This window comes from Pipistrellus hanaki, assembly GCF_964339955.1.
Source record: "Pipistrellus hanaki genome assembly, chromosome: 17".
NCBI lineage: Eukaryota > Metazoa > Chordata > Mammalia > Chiroptera > Vespertilionidae > Pipistrellus > Pipistrellus hanaki.
This window is the reverse complement of record NC_140519.1, coordinates 17703580-17729380: the sequence shown is the minus strand read 5'-3', so window position 1 is coordinate 17729380 and position 25801 is coordinate 17703580. Positions and strand designations below refer to the sequence as shown.

The 25801-nt window shown below is 37.7% G+C and overlaps 1 protein-coding gene across 1 annotated transcript in view; it reads left to right on the top strand.

Moving 5' to 3' along the window:
• The window catches only part of PREX2 (phosphatidylinositol-3,4,5-trisphosphate dependent Rac exchange factor 2), a 209633-nt gene that overhangs the window by 105302 nt on the left and 78530 nt on the right, over positions 1–25801 (top strand). The window contains exons 17-25 of the mRNA XM_084864341.1: positions 109–201; positions 1401–1549; positions 5572–5657; positions 8591–8727; positions 11199–11316; positions 13539–13723; positions 16274–16435; positions 21703–21922; positions 22454–22661. Of these exons, the coding sequence (XP_084720467.1) occupies positions 109–201; positions 1401–1549; positions 5572–5657; positions 8591–8727; positions 11199–11316; positions 13539–13723; positions 16274–16435; positions 21703–21922; positions 22454–22661 (1358 nt within the window). The remainder of the gene's footprint in view (positions 1–108; positions 202–1400; positions 1550–5571; positions 5658–8590; positions 8728–11198; positions 11317–13538; positions 13724–16273; positions 16436–21702; positions 21923–22453; positions 22662–25801) is intronic.

Sequence of the window (25801 nt, the reverse complement as noted above, 5' to 3'; positions counted from 1 at the left end):
TAGCAGGAGATTACATAAACATGTTTGATGCATATTACTTAATTTTGTTTGACTTAAAAATTCTTTTCCTACTTGCTTTATTAATAATGTTATTATTTTACATTTCAGATTAAATCCAATGAAGGCAGCTATGGTTTTGGGTTAGAAGACAAAAATAAAGTTCCAATAATTAAGTTGGTAGAAAAGGGGTCTAATGCTGAGGTAATGTAAATTAGCATTATTATTTTAAGTTGTTGCTCATGACATATAAATATAAAATTTCTAAACTATTTGAAATCAGTCTTCTAGTATCCTATTGAAAATAATGTGTCTGAATACTCCCGGGATCTATGAGAGGGGTCACATCTGGGTATTCAGGTGTTGTGGGGAGGTATTGGAAATATCTACAGCTGTGAACTTGAGCTCCTGGAAGGCCAAATGGCTCATTCTATGCCCCTGGGTCTTTCCTGTTCCAGGATTCTAGCCCAGAACCCTGTGGGGACTACGTAGGGTGGGACTGTTATGCATGTCAGATGGTTCGTCCATTAATTCAAGGGCTGTGTCTTCTATTTTCCTATCTCTGTTGACTGTCATATAAATACAACTTCCATCAGTAAAGTACACACTTTGACCTATTTTCTCATTGGGTGAATGCTGATTGATGTTCTCTCATCTCACCAGCCTTTTAAACCAAGAAATCTCCTGATGACTTATTACTTCATTCATTCACAAATATCCATTTGGTACTTACTGATTGCCAGGCAGTGTTCTGGGTTCTGGGAATATAGCAACGAACAAAATAGACAACATTTCCTATCCTCATGAAACATTGCTATGAATATAGGGGTGTATATATTCTTTCTGATTGGTGTTTAGGGAATGTTAGGATATATTCCCAGAAGTGGGATTCCTGGATCAAATGGCAGTTCTGTTTTTAATTTTTTGAGAAAATTCCATACTGTTTTCCACTTCCATTTCTCTCCTATCCTTTCTCAGGCTCATGATGCATATTTGGTTGTCATTGATGTCTATGTTGAGGTTGAAACTCTGAGTTAATTGGATATCCATGGAAAATGCAGTAGAAAAAATTAACCTGGGGTTTGACTATAGTTAAAAAGGTAAAAAAAAAAAAAAAAAAAAAAAAAAAAAAGGACTATAAAATAGAGCAGAAGAAAGGATCACAGGAGGCGTACAATGTTAAGTCATGGAGGGAGGTAAAGACGGGTGATCAAATTTAAAACTAGGTCAGAAAGAATAATTCTGTCACTTCTCCCACAGTTTTATTTTGTGAAATTGTATAAAAACATTGCAGATGTGTTAAAATGTCAAAATCTATAAGTTCTAGACCTTTTCAGATTCTAATTCTGGGAAATAAATAGTTCCCTTATTAAAATATAATTTTTTTTTTATTTTTCTCATAGATGGCTGGCATGGAAGTTGGAAAAAAGATTTTTGCTATTAACGGTGACCTAGTTTTCATGAGACCTTTCAGTGAAGTGGATTGCTTCCTGAAATCCTGCTTAAACAGCAGAAAACCTCTAAGAGTTCTTGTGAGCACAAAGCCAAGGGAGTAAGTTGTATGATTTGTGTGGTATTTAAAAAAATTATGTATAGATGAATAAAATAGAAAATTTAACTAAGCAAATGTCTAACATTAAGCTTCTCATTGCTTGGAATATTGAAACCTCACCAACATCACTAAGATTGGCCTTTAAATGATGGGGAAAACGACATTGCTTATGATGACAAAATGCTTGCTTACTTGAATCATGTAGCTTCAGCAGAAATAATAATTTCATTTTAATGCCTAAATTTTCCTGGTCTAATTTGGGTTGAGTCTGACTATGAGTGAAAAAAAAAAAAAACAAATGAAAAAAAACAAAACAAAACAAAAAACTAATAGAAGACTTGATAACAAAGAATTGCATTCCTCTATGGTCAGCCCTAAGAATTTCAGGGACTATGAGTTAATTCAACACCATTTATAATCAAACACTGTTAGGATATGGTATCAAAACTAAGAGAAAGACAATCCTATGCTTGTGTGTCGTATCTATCTGCCTATGATTAGAAAAAACTCATGTTTATCGTAGGAAATATAGAGTACAGACTTTCCAAAGGATTTTTCTTATAACCATACCACCCATAAATAACCATTATTATTCTTTTGAAATTCAGTGTTAGTTGAATTTTATAAGTCCTGACAGACATATGCATATTCACATATTTATAAAATGGGATATGCTTTATGATGTTTTTTTTCCCCCTTTTACAAAAATTAATAAGATGTCATGGATATTCTTGGAAGACATGGCTTTTCTTCTCTAAATCATTGATCTTGTTTTCCCTTATTAGGTTTTCAATGAGGTAACAGAAATAATGCATATAAAGTGCTCACCATAATGTGTTAGTGTACATACTATTGTTTTTTCAGAATTACTGTTTAATACTTATATTATTTATCAATAGTGATAGGCAACTTCATGAATTTTAAGATAAATGAAGGTTACCACTTCAAAAATAAAATAATTTATTTTAACTACTTATAGAAAGATTCTAAATATATATAATGGAGTATTCTTTCCTGCCTTAATATATATTCAGCAAAGTTGGGTGCACTATTTATCTTAAGAGTTGTAGTGCAGTGTCATGGGCTACATTCTATAGTGCAACGTCATCAAGGTAGATGTTTCTACCAATAGCTTACTAAGGAGTCCGAAAGAGTGGGCCTCATTAAAGTTACTAATTTAGAGGGACTTTGTGCTAGAGAGCAGCAGATAACCATCACAATGTCATCTTTCTCTAAAACTAGTTACGATCTAGTGCTCCCCCTTTATCCAACCCACCTAGGATAAGGTTAACCTAGTTGCCTGTCTCTGGACATTGTGAGGACATTTAACAGGAATGGAATAAGGCAGTAGCATTCTTTAGCTTTACTCATGGGGTCTTAATCCCTAATTTACTCCTATAAATACTGGTCCACTGATCACAAACATTTCAACAGGTAGAGGTCACTGGAGTCAGCAGCTTGAAAACTAGATAGGGCAAATCCTCAGTCCTAGAAGTAGTTGCTAGATGAGCAGGGTTGGAACGTGGATCTGTTTCTTCCCACAGTGTTTGTTGCACAGTAGCTGGAACCCTGATATTTCTGGTCCAAGATCAAGCCTCTCATCCACTACTTGTTTGCTAATTGTGTTGCTTCAGCATCCTCAACCATAAAAAAGTGGGGATGATAAGAGTGACTATGTTACAGAATTGCTAAGAATACTTAAATAAATTTAGGTTTATAAGAACTTAGTGACATGTTAAGCCCATAATACTGTATATACTCCAGTTATCTGATCTGTGATGCTTTTTTGTTCTCTCATTTTATTTTCCCATTTCTGCTTTGTTACATCAAGAGCACATATTATATTGTATTTTAAAGCTGTTTTGAGGATGGAGTACTCATTTTTTCTTTTTAATTTGTTCAAAATTTATAACCATCCCTTTATGTCCTTATTCTAATGTATGACTCATATAAATCACTCTCATATTTTTTTTTAAGTATCCTGTTTGGGGGGAAAAGCAAAAATGCGAGAGGTAAATACAACAGAATTTTTCTTTAGAATCTAGCTGCTTTTTACAAAAGACAACACAAGGAATTTTTTTGCAGGCTTTGTAGAAGATAATTTAGGCACTTATTTTCTACAGGAAATAGAGCATCCTTGTTGTATAAATTTAATAGGCACCGTAGTGCTTCCACCAGTAAACATTTTCCAAAGATCATTTTATGAAGGGAGTCCCCATTTTATGACTAAATGCATCTTTTGTGTTTTGTACACATTTTGTTAAGAAAGGTACAATAATCTTCTAGAAGATTAGAGCTGGGTCAGCTTCCATAGCCATATTAGGATAGAAAACATTGCCAAGAAGGATTGAGAGGCCACCAAGAATTCTGCACAATCCTAAAGAACAATAATTCATCATGGTCTGAAAGCTCTAAGTTATTTCAGTCAAAGGGAGCTCTCCTTGGTAATATATAGAAGTATGAGTTACCTCTGTTTTTTATTTATTTATTTATTTATTTATTTATTTATTTATTTATTTATTTATTTTATGCTCAGAAAATGTATTCATTCCCCTTCCCCTCCTCAGTTTCTTTCTCTTTTAAGTTTATATTTGACAGATTTTAGTGATAAGTTTCTGTTCAAAGAAAGCAGATACAGTTTTATATACCAAAAAAGTTATCTAATTAAGGATAAAGGATATATTTATTCTTTGATCTCCATCTCACCAATATGCAGATCACTTCCTAGTGTATAACCTAGTGTGTGATAATACTTTCAAGGTCCCCTGGAACAGGCAATGTGCATTTCAATCCCCAAATGCCTGAATGCCTGCCTGGGTTATTTTTAGGTGGCAGTGCCAGCCCCTGCCTTTAGGTCTAAATGCACTATCTGGCTTTCTCCAATGTTCTAGGCACCATGGAGCTCCAACAGCTATCTCATAAATTACAAATAAGACGTTAGACTGTTTAATGTGCCCTTGAAGAAGTACTGCTGCCTGTATTTCATGATTCATTCAGCAGCTTTTGGTGAACACTTGTTTCTTGAGCATCAAGGGCTATCCATCAAAATTTATTGCATCGTATTCATTTGTCTGTGCTCTCTACCGCAATTTATTATACTCATTTTTATTATGAGGTTCCATCTTATCTCCTGTTCTCTGCTTTTCATTGTCACTATCTGATTTCTGGCTTCCTTCAAAGGAGTAGCTGATTTGTTAGTGCCAAATCGGACATCCCTCCCTGGTTTGCCATGTCAGCTTACTCAAGTTTTCCAACCCCTTCATCTTTTCCATGTGGATTCATTGAAAATTTCTTTTTACTTATGCAGGTTTACATTTTGTTGTGTTATTTTTTTAAAAATACCACTGGATAAATACCAACATTAATCATATTCTTAAATTGCTTTGATGTAGTGCTTGATGCATCTGTTCTTTATAACTGGCTCTTAGTTGTTTTTTGATGGAGTTCCCAACAGATAGAAATGTATTAACTCTGTTTCTTTTATGTTAATGTTAGCAAAGAAATTTTACAGTGTGCACTGATGTCTTCTTTGTAATAGTAAACAAAAGCCGGGAGCTTCCATTTTGTTAAATACCTACCTAGCTCATGGCGCAATGCAGGGCAGTAGACCAGTGGTATCTCTTTTAGTCTCCACCGATACATTGCAAAGTAAGTTTTAACACTACCATCTTTCTGGAAACTCAGACTCAGAGAAGTTAAGGAGTTCATTCAAGTTATCCAATAATCAAGTGACTAAAAGAGGATTCAGAATGAGGAGTGTCTGAGCCCGGAGCCTGTCCTGACTCAGGTTGTAGTTGCAATGACTGTGGCAAGCGAGAAATCTGCAGTGTGTGCCTGCTCCGTGCCTTTCTGAGGGCATGCACCCTGATGCTTCCCTCGAGGGTTTGGAACCCACTGTTTTTCACAGCGTCAACCCTCAATATGAATTTATTGAAAGAATAAATAAAAGTTTGGACAACTATTTTTTTTAACCGGTTGTGGTGTTTTAAAGTCGTCTTACCCTATTTTCGGGTTGATTTTAGGACAGTGAAAATCCCAGATTCAGCCGATGGACTTGGATTCCAGATCCGGGGGTATGGCCCATCGGTTGTGCATGCGGTGGGAAGAGGTAAGAAAGCCGTTCTGCATGGTGAACAGCTTCCCAGCATGTATTCATTCTTCACTAAACAAGAATCTGTTTAAAATGTACACAATCTTGTTATGAATGTTCTCATCATATTTTACTGTATTAACTCAATAGCAGTATATAGCCTTAAAACAATATTAAGAAAAAACATTTAAAAATTGTAGGGCATATGTATCACTGTTAAATCGTTAATAACGAATGATGCCTCCTAAAATCACTTTTCTGCATGCTTCAGTTTAGCCAGAGGATACAATGATTTTAAGGGCATCTCTTTGTCTTTTTTTCTGACAGCAAGTAATTACCTTTTTGTCATTAATTCAAAGATGTGAGTTTTCAGGTTTAAAAATGATCTGTGTGCTTTATAGCCTGTTGCCATATGATTACTTCAAGAATTTCTACAAGCCATGCATTTTACTAAACTATAAAATGCATTTTAAGTTAAATGATTGTAGTGACTAAAACGTTTGTTTATATTTTATTCTCTTTTTGCTTGTTCTCCATAAACAATCATGTTGATCCTCTTTGCCAGGGATTTCTGCATTTCTATCTCCAGCCCAGATTTCTTTCCTGTGTACTATCGCCCAGATCCAATTGTTTGTTATATACATAACTAGAGGCCGGGTGCACAAAATTCGTGCATGGGGGGTGGTGTGTGTGTCCCTCATCTCAGCCTGCACCCTCTCCAATCGGGAACCCCTTGAGGTATGTCCAACTACCTGTTGTGAGTCAGACATTGCTCTCACAATCTAGGACTGTAGGTTCCCAACTGCTCACCTGCCTGATTGCCCCTAACTGCTTCTGCCTGCCAGCCTTATTAACCCCTAACCATTCCCCTGCCAGCCTGATCAATGCCTAACTGCTCCCCTGCCAGCTTGATTGCCCCTAACTGCCCTCCCCTGCTGGCCTAGTCACCTCCAACGTCCCTCCCCTGCTGGCCCAGTCACCCCTAACTTCCCTCTCTTTCCAGTCTGGTCGCCCCTAATTTCCCTCCCCTGCTGGCCTGATTGCCTTTAACTGCCTTCCCCTGCAGGCCTGATCACCCCTAACTGCCCTCCGTTGCCAGCCTGGTCGCTCCTAACTGCCCTTCCCTGCAGGCCTGATTCCCTCCAACTTCCTTCCCCTCAGACCTGGGTCGCCCCCCCCCCCCCCCCCCGCATTGTCCTCCTCTGCAGACCTGGTTACCCCTAACTGTCCTCCCCTGCAGGCCTGATTACCCCTAACTCCCCTTTCCTGCAAGCCTGGTCACCCCTAACTGCTCTCCCCTGTTGTCCTGGTCGCCCTCAACTGCCCTTCCCTACAGGCCTGGTCACTCCTAACTAACCTCCCCTACAGAACTGGTCCCTCCCAACTGTTCTCCCCTGCTGGCCTGATTGCCCACAACTGCCCTTTCCTTCTGGCCTTCTTGTGGTGGCCATCTTTGACTACATGGGGGTGGCCATCTTGTGTGTTGGAGTGATTGTCAATTTGCATATTACCTCTTTATTATATAGGATGGCCCTATGGCACTTTAAAGCTCAGCATTCTCCTCAAAAGAACTTATCATTCATTCTCTAAAGCTTTACCTTCTGTATTCTCTATTTAAGTGACTCCATCTTCTCAGCCACTGAGTCCAAAAGCACAGGAGTGATCTTGGGTACTGTAGCCTCTCCACAATATCCATCATCACACATCAAATACTTGATCTCATTCTCTCCTTTATGACTAATGCTACCTTAGTTCCAGTCTGGAAAATTGCAGTATATGCTGTGATTTTGACTTTTGACTTCAATTCCAATAACCCATGGTCCATTTGCAGGGGAATAATGTCACTTCTGTGCTTAAAATTCTTAAATGTTTTTCTTTTCCATATTTAGTAAGGTTCAGACTTAGGATTTCCTGCAAAGCACCCAGAACTTCCCAAGCTGGCTCTGCTCTTCTCTCCAGTATCCTTGCTGTTCTGAGTTCACACTCCCAGCTGCTAATAGTTCCCTGAATGTCCAGATTATTTCTTGACACAGCGCCTGTTTTCAGGTTGTTCTTTCTGTTGAGAATGTCCCTCACTCCAGCAAAAGTCCTTAAATGTCCCTCACTTCAATCCAGAAAAAGCACTTAAAATTTCTGGGAGTGAATTTTAGTGAGGACAATTATTGAATATAAATTATGTTCTTCAAGATTTTTGTTAGTTCTTTCATGGGGGAAATTGCTTATAAAGAAAGGCTCTTCTGATATACTTATAACAGTTTTTGTAGTTATTTGTATTATATTCATTGCTTTGTTAATGGTGCTTTGAATATCAAATAATAATGACTGGAAGGTCTGAAAATCTTAACTCACTGGTTAGGATATGCCACTTCCATAATTAAACATATGTCTATGCAAATAAATGATGGGCAGCTGATATTATCTGATTAATTTTATTCTTTAGTTCTCTGGTTCCTGAACTTATTTTTCTTAGCAAATCCAGTCCACTTGTAATTGATAATTGATTTGATTTGATTTCTTAAGAATTTCTTTTAATTGTTGGCATTTTAAAAATGAAAGTGAACTCTATTTTAATTTTTAGAGATCTTTGTAAACTAAAGGAAGATAAATAAGGCACAATTCTGGCTTTCTCATTTTGCCATTATATATGCATATTCAGAAAATTAGACTGACTAGACGTTTTAAAGGGAAAATAACTGATTAGAATTAAAAAGGTTACTTTACAATACCCCTTCAAACTAATTCATAGGGAGGTGGGAAAATATTCTGTTACTCACAGTTTGAATGACCCGTTAAGTAGCAGAAATATGTTGAGAGAGCATTGCTATCAGAAACAAATCATCAAAAACACACTAGCCAGATGCTTATTATATTTTTAATTGCTCTCCTTATTGCAAATGTGATGAAAAGAAATCTAAAGTGACTTTCTGGAAATTTTCCATGTGTATTTAAAGGAACCGTGGCTGCAGCAGCAGGTCTTCACCCTGGACAGTGTATCATCAAAGTCAATGGGATCAATGTCAGCAAAGAGACACATGCCAGCGTCATTGCACACGTCACGGCCTGCAGGAAGTACAGGAGGCCAACCAAGGTGAGCTGCCTCTCAGCTTATCCAGATCTGAGTGCAAACATGCATAGAAACCCCAGGGACAGCACAGGAAGTGCTGGAGATATTTGTGGTTTTTCCAGTTCTAGGCTCACATTTAAGCACAGCATTGTAAGTCTCATCATGGTTGCTTTGTCAAAATAATGAGTGATGACCAATTGTGCTTAAACGTTACATTTCATTGTTGTAGTATTATCACCTGTTTAAAAAAAAATGCCCTGGGATTTGAGTTTTTAAATATATCAAATTGAGATCCAAAGGTTTAAACCATTTTCCTGACCCTTGTATTTGCTTGAGAATATAGGATGGTCATTCTGTGTCTGTAGATACAAATTATAAATGCTTACAATGTTTACTATTAGAATTTTGTGAAAAACAAAAACTTCTGTGTATTATAGGGTCTGCAGTAGACTTTTGGATAAATTGAATTTAGCTCAGAAAAGAAAATACTTGTCATTATTTAAAATTGTCAGCACTATCCTCTGGTCCAAATTTCAAGTGTCATACAAAAAATAAAATTACAATCCTAATTTATAAGAAAAGCTTATTCTCTCATGATGTGCAAGTGCACAATGGACTAAAAGAGAAAATTAAGTTTAATCCACTAAATACAAAAGGATTTTAAATGCAAAAAATCTCCAGATGAGAGGCTTGGCATTTTTTCCTGTCATGTGTACTGAAGTCCTGTTTTCTGGATTGGGGACTAAGCCTTTGTGTCCAAATCAGAAGAATAAATGGCTGTTTTCTCACAGTTCAGGCCCAACACCCTGCAAAATATTGCACATACAAGAAAATAGCTCATCAATTTTACTTACCAATAGGTCACATTAGCATAGCAAATTAGAATTCACACATTAGTGCATAGGTTATTCTGGTTAATAGTAAGTAGTTCAATAAATGTCTATTGAACTATATTATTGAATAAATTTTTATAAAGGGCACTTCTGAAATTATCAAATCTTTCCTTTCTATCAGCATTTTAATAAGTAGCTAAGTAGATTTCAGTTTTACTCCTTTCTATTTTCCCAGCCTGCCTTCTTGGAGAGGATCAATAAAATGATTGAGAAAAATAATAAATGGATACAAACATTTACAAAACGAATAAGATCAGGTATTCATTGCCTCAAAACAGAGTGTCCCACCCTCGGTGGCTTAAAACAATAGTGGTTGATTATTTCTCTTGATTCTGCGGGCTGATTGGTGTCAGTTCCTGTGAGGGCATTGGCTTGTCTGCATTCTGCTGGGACTGACTGGGCCCTGCAGTTCTGCTGCTGCTAACCTCTCTCCAGACTCCCCCACATGGCCTCCCTTTCCAGTCTTGAGCAGGTCTTCCCTTCTTCATGGTGTCTGGATTTCAAGAGGGGATGTTACAATTGATCAACTCTCTATTTACATCCTGTTTGCTCTCTCCCTTTGGGAAAATCAGATCACATGACTGCGCCCAGAGTCAGTGTGGGAGGAGTTAGGTGTAGATTCTGGGGGATATGGGTCATAGGAGGCCACAACAGGTTACCAAGATATGTTTGAATGATCAAATGTTAGTATTTTAATGATGCATAGCAATAATATAACTAAATACAATTGTGATGTTAATAAACAAGAGAAAAATGGATAATACAAATTATATCACATTTCAGTAGTGCAATTCAATTTATCGTCTTACCTAGGAAAAGTATAAACTTAGAGTAATACAACCCTAAAAACCTTTACTAGGTAGTCACTTTTTCTCCCTCTCATTTATCTAAATACAAGAGGCCTAGCGCACGAATTTCATGCATCAGTGGGGTCTTTTGGCCCGGCCTGCAGGATCAAGCTAAAACTGGCTCACCAACATCCCCTGAGTTGCCCCGGATTGTGAGAGGGTGCAGGCTAGGTCAAGGGACCCCACTGGTGCACGATCAGGGTGGAGGAGGGACGCAGGATGATTTATGACATGGGAGGATTAAAAGATAGTTACATTACTTAAGAACCCAATGAGATGAAAGATGGTATTCCAGTTTTTTTTTTTTATTGATTTGATTAAAAAAAACATTAAGTGTATTAAAATTTATATGACTGTTAGGAGAGCACTTAAAGGGTATGTACAATTATAGATGCTTGATTCTTTGGAAAACTGTTCATCTAACATTTATTTATTAAAAATGTCATTTACAGTTCATTTTAAGATATAATTGAGGCATTTAAGTATTTGGGAAATATATCTTTCTTAAAAACATACTTTTGGGAGATAAAATTTCAAGCTTTTAAAGGTCAGCTTGTAAAACAACGATAGTTGGCTTTGACATTCTATTAGTTTCTGATGCTGATTTTCTTTCTTTTTCAAAATTTATTATTTTTAAACAAAATAGAAGGAAAAGTAAGGTTGCAGCCCTCCTTCTGAGGCAGGTTTATGAAACAGATATGCATGTTTAGGAAGCACTAATGCCACTGAGGTTTTTTCCCCTCCTCATTTCCAGCAAGATTCCATACAGTGGGTGTATAACAGCCTCGAGAGCGCCCAAGAAGACCTTCAAAAGTCTAACACCAACCCCCCCGGGGATGAAGCAGGGGATTCCTTTGATTGCAAAGTAGAAGGTGGGCTCCATCTTCTCTCACTATTTGTTCATAGTATTCTTTTTCAGTGTGCCAGTTTTTGAAAATTCGATATGTTCAAGCCACTTATATTGTTCATTTGGGAATGCAAAGCTCTTTTAAATTACAGTTGACCTATAATAGTGCATTAGTTTCAGATGTACACATAGTTATTTGATATTTATATGCCTTTGAAGTGATCATCATGAGAAGTCTAGGAGCCATCTATCACTATATGAAGTTATTATATTGTTGACTATATTCTTTATGCTGCACATTATATCTCTGTGACTAATTTATGTTATAACTATAAATTTGTGTCTCTTAATCCCCTTCACCTTTTTGCCCATTCCCCATTCAAGCCACTTCCTTAAGTCATTGTTACTAATAGATGTCATGTCAAATGCATTAAGTAATAATAGCTTCTAGCTAACATGGAATAACTACTACACTTTGTTAGTCACTTTATTAAAGTCTTTTACATAGATTATCTCATAAAGTCATCAAAAGAGAAAATATCATGAGGTATGATTATCACCATCCTCATTTTATAGGAGAAGAAATGGAGGCTAAGAGAGTGGCCCAAGTTAGTACATAGTAAATGAGGATTCAAATCTCAGTTATAAATTTGTTTCCTGGTGTTGAGTTTAGATGTTGTATAGACATTACTACTCTAATGTGGTTTACAGACCAGTAGCAGCAGAACCTGGAGCAAGAGAGAGTCCCAGAATCTCAGCCAACCCTAGATCTACAGACTCAGAATCTCCAAGTTAATAAGATCTGATCTGCATGCACACTTACATTCCAGAAGCCCTAGTTTAGAAGGTCCATAGTCCTTTTGAAAATAATTTCTTGATTCAAGTAACTTTTACTGTATTAAGGCACTCATAGTAATGAAAGAAGCAAACTAATGTGTAAACGAGAGACAGAGAGACCTTTTAATAAGGACTCCTAGCATCTCTTTTCTCAGCGAAGCAAGCCAGCAGATTGCTATATTCAGTAGCTTCTTTGCCAAGAGTGAAGGGGCTGAGGCAATTGACAAATGCTTTGAATTATTGTTTCCAAAGTTTTTCACAGAAGTCCTTGAACCTTCTCTTCCATTTTCCTGGCATCTTTCCACTTATATATTTGGTGGGTGTCCCTACATTTTTATTGTAGTTTTAGTTTCTTGCAAACCAGCACAGGTGGAGAATTCCCCATACACACTGCTCGTATGGGGAACTTAGGAAAAGCTGTTTCTCCCCACTCCTGGAAGGCCACTTGGTAAGAGCCACTCATTTCACGGGCAGTATTAGAAATGCTCAACCTCGCAGGCACAGCGAGACTGTTATGATAAATCAACTCTTGTTTTTTTAATGAAGATGAATCTCAGGACCTCATCCTGGAACTTTCCTCTCCCCCCCCACTCCCCTTATTTAGAGTTAGTTTCTGTTTATCATCATTGCTGTCTCAGTGAAAGGTAGAAAGAATTGAGATGCTCTGGAAGCTGATTTCTAGCTATGCTGGGATTTAATTATTTTTGCTATTTCCACGATTTCTAGAATTATTTTAAATAAACTCACATTCTATTTTTCTTATTTAATATTTACTGTTAGGTTTCTCAGTGTTTCTTACTTGAGATTTTAGCTGGTTTTGCTGTTTTTGTTTTTATCAGTTGACTGATTATAGGTCAAAACCTATAAGAAGATGTTCCAAATGGGAATGTTAATATAGTGAAAGATGAGAACTTTTCTCAATGAGCTCTCTGGAAAATACTACAATATTTGGGAGAATTCAGGCACCCTCTCTGCTGAAAAAATGATTACTGCATCTCCTTTCTGCTTCCTCAATATGGCTTTATGTATTTTTTTTCCTGCTTTCAGAAAACATTCATCCAATGTTTAAGGCAGTTTCAAGAATGCTGACTTTAATTCATGCATGCTTTTAATGAGAAAATGTAAAATGGTGTGTAAAATGTTTATAGTGGTGTAAATAGGCACACATATGGTCCATAGATCCAAAGGGATATGTGAAGATAGAGTAGTGAGATTTGGATAACACAGGCATATTTCTGAAAACTGTTCTTCTTTTTAAAAAAGTTAACAAGAGTATATACTTTATTAGCACGTTAAACTTAGCCATCCTTTAAAGAACTCCTTTAAAAATTATTCAAAGAGACTCAAATTATTTGAAGAGACTAACAGATCCTCCATGAGTTTGCTGAATTAAAATTGTCTTTATTCCAGAGGTGATTGACAAGTTCAACACCATGGCCATCATTGATGGGAAGAAGGAGCATGTGAGCCTGACGGTGGATAACGTGCACCTGGAATATGGGGTTGTGTATGAGTATGACAGCACCGCTGGCATCAAGTGCAACGTGGTGGAGAAGATGATCGAGCCCAAAGGTTTCTTCAGCCTCACTGCCAAGGTAAGGCCATCCTGGGAACAAGGGATTGTGTTCTTTACCCCCATGTTAAAATGTGTAAAGAGCTGTATGCGTTTCAGCTGTCAGCTCAGTCAAATTCTCCCCACCCCCCATTACTCAGTATGTGTACAGTCTTCCTTTTTATTGATACTTTTTGGAGCACAGTGGGAAGTTAGATGGGACTCCAGCCCAAGGGAGTGTTAGTTGCTTTGTCAGTCTTCTCTGCATTTTATATGTTTGCTGTGTTTGTTAATTCAGTATCGTGTATACGTTTGAGATGATTTTCACACTGGGTGATGCTTTTTTTAAATGTACATAATTCTCGGAAAAGTATTTGAAGTCATGGAATACATTATAAGAAATTTCAGATCCTGCAAGTCTCAACTTTATTTCATAAAATTTCACAAAGCTTAGAGATGATTTACGAATAGATCCTCAGACATTTATATAATTCTTGGTAGTGAAGGATATTATCCTTAGTCCTTAGCCTGCAGCAAGACAGGGAGGGAGGAACCAAGTCTTCATCCAAAAGGATAAATCATGTAGGAAGTGAGAGGTGATCCTGTGCTTGCTTTTCATTATCCTCTACAAGGGAGAGCTATCAAGCTCCTGTGGGACTCTCGACAGGTTAGAACTTCAGTATTTTGTCTGCTTTTGTATCACCCTGTGAGGATTCAGGTGTTACAAGTAAGTAAGATGACAAGTAGCTTCTCTGCCTTTATTTCTTCATCTCAATTCTTGTTTCACTTATGGGCAATCAAGATAGACTTAAAATATTTATATCATGTACTTTTTTAATCCTTCACTCAAGGATATGTTTTTATTGCTTTTGAGAGAGAGGAAGAGAGAGAGGGAGAGAGAGAGAGAGAGAGAGAGAGAGAGAGAGAGAGAGAGAGAGAGAGAGAGAGAGAGAGAAAACAAGTGGTTGCCTCCTGTAAAAGCCCCAACTGGGGATCAAACCCACAACTTAGGTATGTGCCCTTCCATTTGCTGTACAGGATGACACTGCTACTAGCTGAGTTACCCGGCCAGGGCTGTAGCATATATATTTTTAAGATGTTAGTTAGAGAAAATAATTATAGAAATATAAATACACTATTTTAAAAATAATTATGTTTCTGTTTTATATTCTGAAAGTCAACTTTAAAAAAAAAAATGCCATCGTTGAAACCGGTTTGGCTCAGTGGATAGAGCGTCTGCCTGTGGACTGAAGGGTCCCAGGTTCAATTCCGGTCAAGGGCATATACCTTGGTTGCAGGCACATCCTTGGTGGGGGTTGTGCAGGAGACAGCTGGTGGATGTTTCTCTCTTATCGATGATTTCTAGCTCTCTGTCTCTCTCCCTTCCTCTCTGTAAAAAATCAGTAAAATATATTAAAAAAAAAGAAAAAAAGAAAATAAATGTCATCATTCTGATGACATTTACCACTCTATATATCTATCTATTGATAATCTATATTTTAAAAATGCACTCCTTTCCCATCTGCATTATACTATTAAAGAGGATCCATGTAAGATTTGTGATCAAGTTATTGCAATTATTTTATCTCATTTTCTATTTCAAATTTGCAAAATTACCTACATGGGTTGTTTTATATATGAATGCTGAATAAGTTTAGTACACTTATGTGTTTCCACTGCACACAAGAAGAAAAGAAAATTAAAGGTAGAAAAACTCCTCAAATTTCTCACATTCCACAACCATTAGTGGAATAAATAAATAACTCACACTCCAGATTCTGCAAGAAAGGGAAATGAAGGTGGTGAGGCAGTTCAGATAAATATACCATCTATACATTTCTTACAAATTATTTAAAAATGTTAGGTAAGGGTGTAATCAGCCCTGTGATTTTTAAACAATAAAAAATGCTACATATAAATATGACAAATAATTCTAAATTCATAAGACATTCTCAGTGATCTAGAGTGTGTATGTATTCGTATGAACATGTGTGTGCAAGCACACATGCACACAGACACACGCACACTGCCTCACCATTGATTTAAATAGCCAAAAGGATTTACAAATTGAATACATAATAGGACGCTTTTATCTGATGCTGTTATCAGATAGAGCACAGACACTGCAGGTAGCATTGATTGTTATTCTAGTAAGAGGACCTCTTATTTATTCAGTCCTTCAGCAAACACTTGTTAAATGCACTCTCTGTACTGGGAAAGTCAGGAGGCTACTCTATTGGATTTCCTTAGTTTTTGTGGCTCTATAAAATTGAAAAGAAAAAAAAAATCTTCTGAGTAACATAGGCATTGAGTGCCCATATCAGTGTGCTGATTTATCGAGCGAGATGTCTTAGAAGCCCACTCAGCTCCTTCAGGGGAGTCTTTTATAGTCAACAGAAGGCACAGAAGGAGATACCAGACACACAGGCCCATCCCTCCACCGCCAGGGCTGGGTAAGCATGGAAATCCTAGGCAGCCGCAGAGGAGCGTTGGGAAGTCACCTGTGCTGTGGAAATGTGAACATTTCACTTGGCTAATTTTGAAGGTTTTATTTTCTTGTTCTGTTCTGCATTTTGCATGTGTGTCCCTACAGATTCTCGAAGCCTTAGCTAAAAGTGATGATCATTTTGTACAAAACTGCACGAGCCTTAACTCTTTAAATGAAGTGATTCCTGCTGAACTTCAGAGTAAATTCAGTGCCCTCTGCAGCGAAAAAGTTGAGCACATCTGTCAGAGAATATCCAGTTACAAAAAGGTAAACATCCTATGTATACATTTCACATGGGTTATTTAAATTATTGTTTAAATGTCAAATTTTATTCAATTTCTGATATTTTCCTTATTCATGTTCCAGCTTATTAAGATGATAATTTTTACATAACATTCTAATGATTTTAAATGCCTGTAAATTTATCACCTCATTTGATCTTTGCAAACCTGTAAGCTAGGGCATTATGCCACATTTTCCAAATGTAATAACTGAGGCTTAGAGAATTATATTTAACCTACTAGCAAATGATAGAGTTGGGATTTGAATCTCAACCACCTAATCCTGAAGTCAAATTTTAAAATTATACTGTAGTTCAGGGGTCTTCAAACTACGGCCCACGGGCCACATGCGGCCCGCAGAGGAGTCTGATCCGGCCCGCCAGGTTTTTTGGGCAGTGAGCGCAGCCGAGGTGTTACAGTAGGAATTAGTAGTTCATATAGTCCGGCCCTCCAGCTCTCTGAGGGACCGTGATCTGGCCCCCACTTTAAAAAGTTTGAGGACCCCTGCTAGTTCTTCTTTCCCTTTCATCTCCACAGAGGGAACAGAGCCATTAATCAGAAAATATAGGGAACATCAGCTATTTTAAATTGATCGATTGTTTCATTTATTTGACATACTTTGTTGAGCACCTTTTATATGCCAAGCACTATTCTTGGGTTGAGGAATATGGCAGCAAAAACATCTCTTGTGGCGCTTATGTTTGAGTAGGGGAAGCAGCAAGAAAGTAAATAGATATCTTCAAAGGAGTGAAATCAAATATTGAAAGGAGTTGTGAGAAAGTCAAAATAGGGAGCCATGGCAGGAAGCGCCCGGATGGCAACTTTAGACTGGGAGGCTGGAGAAAGCCTCCTCGAGAAAGAGTGTGGTGAATGGCAAGTTGAACCCTTCATTCCACTGGAGTGGGGAAGCATCCATGTAGAAGGAGCAGCTGAAGCCCCATAGCCAGGAAAAGACCAGGATGGAAGGAGGTGTGGCCAGGCATAGGGTCATTTGATGTTTTCTTGAATTTCTTTGTACTTTCTTCTCTCCATTCATACAACAAAGGCAGTGGAAATAGCTTCAAGAAATATACATGGAAATAGGTATACTTTATACATAAAAATAAAACTTTGGGATCAGGGTATAGTAGGTAGGGTATTGATTCAGATGGGACCAAGATAGCACAGACTAAAAATAGCAAGAAGGACCAGGATAGCACAGTCTAAAAAAAGATAGAAAGTTTATTTTTAAGGAGGCCCAACCTGGAATCTGGTGGGGTACGGCTTGACAGTCTTCTAGGGATCCCCCTATATTTTTGCTGTCTCTCCTAGGACATTGGCCTCTTCCACTACCATGTAAGTCATAGCTCCCCAGGAGGGGAAAGAGGAAGAGGAGAGTAAAGAGTTTCCATTTGAGGGCATGACCCAGACGTTGTAGACATCATTCCTACTGACATCCTGTTAGTCATTTAGTGAAAGGGAGGCTGGGAATCCATGAGCCCTGGGCATCGTGTGCTCAACTGAAACTCAGGAACTTTTATTACCAAAAGGAAGAAGGAGACAAATACTGGAGGTAAATTAGGAGGTAAATTTATAGGTGAAGCTATATTAGAATAGATAGTATAGACCACCAGGGGAAAGGAGTCATAGGTAAGCAGGTGCTAAGACTCTATTTAGTTACTGAAGTGGAATATTCTGTTTAGACTTCAGCTTCCTGACGGCCCAAATAGAAAAGGAAATGTAACCCAGTACATATTTATCAGCATCTCTGAGATATATACATGTTTCTTAAGAGAAGCAAAGATTTTCTTGGCCTGAGTTCTAAAATAAATCTCTCTCGCTGGATTTCAAATGGGCGACACCAGGAAATGGCAGGGCAGTGCCCATCAACATATCCATGCAAAAGGAGCAGCAGTTTGTTTTATGTGGCTGATATTTTTAATGCACTCTTTTAATGAAAGCCAATGACGTAGGTCAAAACTCAACTTCACAGAAGCCAATAGGTCAGGAAGAATAGGGAAATGTTTGTTAAGTGAGTCCTTAAATTATTGACTTGAGGATTCTTGCCATCTCACCCTTACAATTTACCTGGGAAGAAAGATCAAAATACGTGAAGTGAGCAGTAATAATACTGCCTGCTTAGCCTACGAGGGGGTGCCATTGTGAATGGTTGGACGTGCTGGCATCCCACACCCTGATCTATATGACGGTGCCCCTTGGAGTTATGGAGTGAGTGCACAGCAGATTGCAGCAGTCTGCCACAGGTGTCAGGCACTGTGTGAGATATTTCACAGTTTGCCTATGTTATATAATTTTACCAGTGCAGTGATACGAGCCACATGATTCACTTCATCAGAGAAGTATCTGAAGCTGAGTCGTCATGACACACAGCTGGAAACAGCAGTGAAGCTGGAACCTTGCTCCCTTTTGTGCTAACGCTGGTTGTTGCTTGTTTACCTGTACTGACACTGAGCTACACAGGTTATGTGCTAAACAGTATAGTTGAGACCACAAGGGCAACAAACAGCATTTCAGAAAAGGAGGAATTATTATGGATCAACTCGTCAAAAAGTGCTACCTGCTGTTTGGAAAGATTTATCTAAGTGAAGAGGGAAGAGTGAGCTCAAAGGGATATATCCTGAGTGAAGGCAGAGATGTTGATGTGACAATGATCTTATTGATGAAGAGTTGGCAGACTGCCTGGAGGACTTGAGTTGGATGCAATTAAAAAAGTAAACTGATTTTTCCAGTGATATTTGGAGTGGCCTAATACTCATGTTTGTAAAAAGTGCCAGTGACTTAGACTTGTGTGGAAGCATTGGGAATGGAGAGAAAATGACTCGTTCATGGTGTGTGTAGGTAAAGTATATATGATGAAATGGTTATGGTGGAGGAAGCAGGTGTTTTTCCCTGGCTTCTAACAAAAATATGGTTTGTGATAAACTAAGGAGTGAATGTTGTGTGGGATTAGAAACATAAAGTTCAGGGTTTCCCCCCAGATGCAGGGGGTTCTCAAACACATTATTCTGGTGAGTGAAATAAATGAAAACACATCATTTTTACATTTTCTCAGGAGTAACTAGCAGCCTGGGAAAGCTTTTAAAGCAGAGATGGAGAAGCTAACAGGAAATGGTTTTAGATGACAAAAATAATAACACTGAATTATAGAAAGCTCTTGTATGTGCATTATTATTTGAGTTTTGAAATAACCATGAGTACGGAAAGCTGCTGGTTTTTCAGGGAGATCAATAATTTCCTTAATGTCATGTAGCTGGGGAAGACCAGGTCTCAGTCCTTTGGAAAGCTCTCACTTATTTTTATTTTCAATTTAGAAATAAAAAGAAATTTGTAGACAACTAGGACTTAAAAAAAATGAAGCTATTTCCCTTCCCCCCCCCCCCCCTTATCCCTTCTTGACCATAGCATATTTAGAATAATTGGCTATCTTTCTCACTAGATAGAGAAACCAGATTAGCAAGAGATTATTTCAAGGTTCTTTTCTATTTGAACCAAGTTTAGATACCTAAAATAATAGTCTCGCTAGGTCATGTAAGGTTAGTTCCATTTGCATGTCAAATGCATGTCAACCGAAACAATAGCATTGGTGAATATATGTGTTTAATTTCCACATATTTACTTTTATAGTATTATTAGCAACGTATTTTTCTTCTAGAGGAAGGCTTCAAAGACTTTTCTTTCTGTGAAATAAAATGTATCCATAGAAACTGAAATCTCGAAAGAGGCTACCTTGCCTTTATTTTGATTAGAAAAGATTTAGATTATAAAAATAGAAAGCAGTTGATTTCTATAGTTTCTGTAGCCAGGCTGTTACGATCATAATAGATTTTCCAGCCAGTTGTACTGGCCATCGATGCTTTTTTGGCCCAGATGTGAGAGAAGTTCAGACCTCACTGGAGACCTGGATGAGTCCTCCGCAGGCAGTTAAGCTCTGGAGGATATGTGGTGATCCAGTAGTAAGACTGGGTACTGGTTGGAAGAAACATTCTCATCCTAAATTGTCCTAGGAATCCTTTTAAATTCTAGATTTATTCTGTTTTAGAATACTTTCATAATGGAGCTTATTTGGGATATTGGTCAGACTTCCTCCATATACATGTTTCATGAGCTTTCAATCAAGAGATAGTTCCTATTTACACAAAAGTATTAGTATAACCGGTGGGAATCAGGCACTCTGACATGTGTGTACAAAGAGTGAGAGATGGTGTATGAGAGCAACTGAGTGAAGCCTAGATGGAGCACAGGGAGCAAGGGGAAGAGAGCTGGAGATAAATAAGCTAGGTGCAATTGGACTTTGGGCAGCTGTGGAGTATGGCAAGAATTAGATGGATTTGGATTGCAAGGTTGTAAGCATTGGAGTGGCTATCTTTGGAAGGCATGTCAGTCCTCTGAGTAGTGCTTTATTCTCAGTGGCACTATAGCGGACTCCACACCAGTCCTCAGGCTGATCCTGACCCGAGTGCTCTGCAGTGATTAACAGAAGGCATGGGGAACACAATTGGTCCTGTCTGTCATCCTGCCATTCTGGGTCAACAGCACCACACCTTGCTGTCTAACCTGCTCCCAGGCTCAGGCTTAGATTGATTTTTATGGCAGTGTTTGGAATAAACCCATCTTTCACCCTTGACCTGCCAGCTACCCTATCCTGTCACCTTGTCTCACTTTAAAAATGAACACCTGCCGAAACCGGTTTGGCTCAGTGGTAGAGGTCGGTCTGTGGACTGAAAGGTCCCGGGTTCGATTCCGGTCAAGGGCATGTACCTTGGTTGCGGGCACATCCCCGGTAGGGGGTGTGTAAGAGGCAGCTGGTCGATGTTTCTCTCTCATCGACGTTTCTAGCTCTCTATCTCTCTCCCTTCCTCTCTGTAAAATATCAATAAAATATATATTTTAAAAAAATGAACACCCTATATTGATGTTATAGGACATTTACTTCTCTATCGAACTCTCAAATATTAAGAGTCTTTGAATTTGAATCCTAGGAAGTGATATTGGTTCCTTAAATTAATTTTTTTTAGCACTACCTTGTGAGCAGAGTTCCAAATGAATTACATGCATCTGCTGCCTACATTGCTTTGCTTTATTAAAAAAAATGTCTGGATTTTAAAATAACAATTTAAATTCTAGCAGCTTATAATTTATTTCACTTGTTCCAGTTGACATTTAATTTTATGTTGATGTTGCTATGGATGATGGAAGTGAAATGTCTGAGGTACCACTGTGTGTTCAACTGCTGTTTATTTCTTTAATTTATAGTTTTCTCGTGTACTGAAGAATAGAGCCTGGCCCACCTTTAAACAAGCCAAATCTAAAATATCCCCGCTGCACAGCAGTGATTTCTGCCCTACCAACTGCCATGTCAACGTGATGGAAGTTTCTTATCCCAAAACATCGACCTCGCTGGGGAGCGCCTTTGGTGTTCAGTTGGATAGTCGGAAGCATAACACTCAAGATAAAGAAAACAAATCTGAACAAGGTATGTTAGCTTTCGAAACTTGGTCAAATCATATAAAAGTAATTTAGGCAGTCATAATGGTTCCCACATCCCTGGCCTTGGACAGATTCCTGGTGTGTAAGCAAGTCTGAACTTTTGTAAAGAAAGACTCCTCACTATAATCACTTGGATAATTATGTGTAAGCATTTATAGAATGAAAATGGAGTATGCAGTTTTATTATTTTATTGTTTTTTTTCTTTAAGAAGAATGGGGGTTCTTGCCTTTCTTACACATGATGGGTACAGCTCATCTTACTGTGAAATCAATTAATCTGAAATGCCCTATAACTCTGGGAAAAATAGAGAAGCACAGTGTAATTCCCACCATCACCGCAGGATGTGGGATCAAACTGCATTCTTCCCCTTACATGGCAATTCCCCATAAGCTCTAATTCCGGAATTAAATTCAGCATTGGGCTTGCATTTTATTGTATGGTAAGCTTGGGCCTCTACGATTGTTACTATAAGTGAAAGGCAGGAAGTATCATGATGGAATGATTTTACCTCCCCAGGGAAACTGAACCCTATGGTGTACATTCAGCACACCATCACCACCATGGCGGCCCCTTCGGGCTTGTCGCTGGCACAGCAGGACGGGCACGGACTCCGGTATCTGTTAAAAGAAGAAGACTTGGAAACCCAGGACATCTATGTGAAACTGCTGGGCAAACTCCAGGCGGCCCTGAAAGAGGTGGAGATGTGTGTTTGTCAAATAGACGAGTAAGTATTTTATTTACTGTGTTTTTAAACGTGCCTGATGAAATAGCTGTAGAAAATAACACTTTTGAATAGCCATCATTCGCTCTAGTTTTTGGAAATGTAGGAGATTTTTGCTGACTGCTTAGACCCTCTTCTTCTAACTTAAAAATGATAAAACATGCCATATAACTATAGATACATATTTTAAGGAAGCTTTAACACAGGGAAGAGAGTGACAAAACTTTATTGTATGGAAAACACTAAGTTTCAGTGTGAAAATATTAAATTGACAAATATGACTGAAAGATGGATTTCATTGTAGCCTTCACAGAGCAGAGCACAATATATGGTATATGTGCATGCAGTAGATGTTTAGGAAAAAATGTAAAATATAACAGATCCTTAACATACTTCTTAAATGAGTCAATCCAAACCTATATATTCCTTGGACTAATGACCAAATTAATGGTATATAATAACCCAAATAGCTGTGCCAACTATTTGAAAGATTTTATCATGTAAGGCAGAGAAAGTTAATTATAACTTTTCCAACATGAGTCTGATTGAGGAGTTTGACATTTGGAGAATTTCCTGAGCTCTGCAGGATGATTTGCCCCATCATCGTATCTGATTAAGTTTCACATCTAGTCAAGACAGCTCAGTGTGTACAAAACAACACGGCATTCAGTGTAGCACAGTGTCTCATATACACAGCAGGGTGAATAATGACACATTGCAAGTTTGTGGTGATAATTATACAACTTAATACAAAAAGCAATCAGCAATCATGTTTGCTTATCCTTCAAGGAGTTGAAATTGTTAAAAATATCCAAAATTAGTAGAATCTGCAAATGGTATAAACACTGTTAATCCTCTTTTTTTATTGTATCTCCTTTTGAAGTTATACTTTTAGGTTGCTTTTGGGTGTGTGTTGTGTAGTACACACACACAGACTTCTTCCCATTCCTCCATGGGTGATTCAGTTGTGACAAAATATTTAGCACTTACTTTAAGCCTTTGTTGCAATTAGACATTATATTAATGAAGTCTTAACAGACATCATCTCTGATTTTACATATCTGAGAAATTTAGTCTATATCATTTCTATAAGATTATTTTTATATTTACTATTTACTATGCTATTTTTCCAGTTGTTTTAATGAGCTAATTTGGAATTATAATTCTGTTTTACTAGATCTGATACTCTAGGTTTTGTTTTTTTTACCTATTGTGCTTGGGAGTCAGCTTTATTGTGTGTGTGTGTGGTGGGGGGACATTGTTGGAGTGGGTGGAAGGATTAAGCAAAAAAGAAAAAAGAGAACTCATGGGCATGGACAAGTGTGGTGATTGCAGGAAAAGAGGAATGGGTGGAGGTGGAAGAGGGCATAAAGGAGCTAAATGGTGATAGAAAAAGTAAAATGAAATACAATTTGAAAATAAATTTTAAAAAATGACATTGGCATATCATATTGTGACTGCCCCATTTAAGGATGAATTAGACAGTTTGCAGTTTCTGAGGACAGGAAGCTAGTTTCAAACAACTGTATGATACTTTTTAATTGTTTTAGAATGGATATGTAACCTTTTGATAGAGAAGTTTATATTTTAGGGCATTATATTTTGCTTTATTTAATAAATCTGATTTTATTATATGACATATTTTATATAAGAAATCAGTTTTTCCCTCTGAAATATGTAGGAAATGCATTCAGTATGATATATGCAATAAAGCCATAAGTAATAACATTGAGTCATGTATCTTAGTCTCAAAGGGTTTTAGCAGAACATCTGGACCAATTGCATACTCCAATCAGGCCAAGAGTAATTGTTCCTGCTTTTCAGATGAATCCTTTGTCAGTGGCAGGATAATTGATTGCCCGAGTGCACACTGCCTCAGAATGAAGCTTTGGATGCATTGACTACCTGGCACAGCCTGGCACTTGTCCAGGCTTCATCTGTCTGTGTTAGATTTTTGACCTTTTTATTTTTAAGTTCTGCTAATGTGTGTGTGTTTTGTGTGTTTTCCAAGAAAATGGTAAGAGCCAAGGAACTCCTTTTCCTTGGTTTAAAATGCTTTGCAATTAAAGCACTATTTGCACAAAGAAGTCATTTTTCTTATCTAAAACTACTTAAAATGATTACCTATTTTTACTTAAGAGTTCCTCCACTCTATTCTTCTAAAAGCCATTACTCAACTGTGCAGGTTTATTAGGAAAGTGATGTGAAATGAGCAAATGATTTGAGGAACTTCCTTGGTTTTCTCCATATAATTCAATTCTAAATATAAATATGTTCTATATAATTCAGTGTGCGATATAATAAACTTTAAAACAGTATAGTAGTTGTCCAAGAGCTTGGATTCCTTGTTGGCCTTACAATTCAGAGATGCTGCAGTACAGTGGAACTTGTCAAATTATTTGAAAAGCTAATACCAAACAATTTTCTCACCATGTAGTAATTATTCTTAGTCACACATAGACGTGTCTGCAGAATGGAGAAGCAGATCTCAGATGTTTTGCCACATTTTAAAGGAAATGGCCTCAGAACACCCCATGGCTAGCCTTTCTAGAAGTCATTCATTCCTGTGAAAGGGCCTGGTGGTGAACTTGTATTCCCCTGAAGCCTGTCACTTGGAGCACTTCTAGAATTAACATCTTACTTAACATGTAGACATTCCACTCACTCCTACTTCATTCGGGTCCAAAGATGGAACTGGAGATCAATTTACTGTTTAGTACCATGAAATAAGGCAGTGTTATGGATTTCATCAAGACTGTGATTCCTATTTCACTGTGGAACACTAAATACTTTTGCCTTCTCATGGGTTATTTTCTGATTAATGACAGTGAGGTACTAGACATAAGTAAATAGAAAATAATTTGTGGATGATCTAGGATAGTCTAAAACCTTTCATGGGATTTCAGAAAACATAGAAAAAATAAATAAAGAGCCTTGGGAGTTATTGAAGACAGGACATTTGAAAACAGACTTCATTTTGCAGGTACCACATGCCCAGGATTGAGCTGTGAATATTGTAGAATGTTCAGCAAGCTGGGGGTTACAGATAGAAGTGGTAGGGCTGGCGGTGGAATTATCTTTGAGGTTTCCCAAGCATTTTTCTGGTAAATGTATACAAGAGGCAACAGCTTCATGAGAGTTAA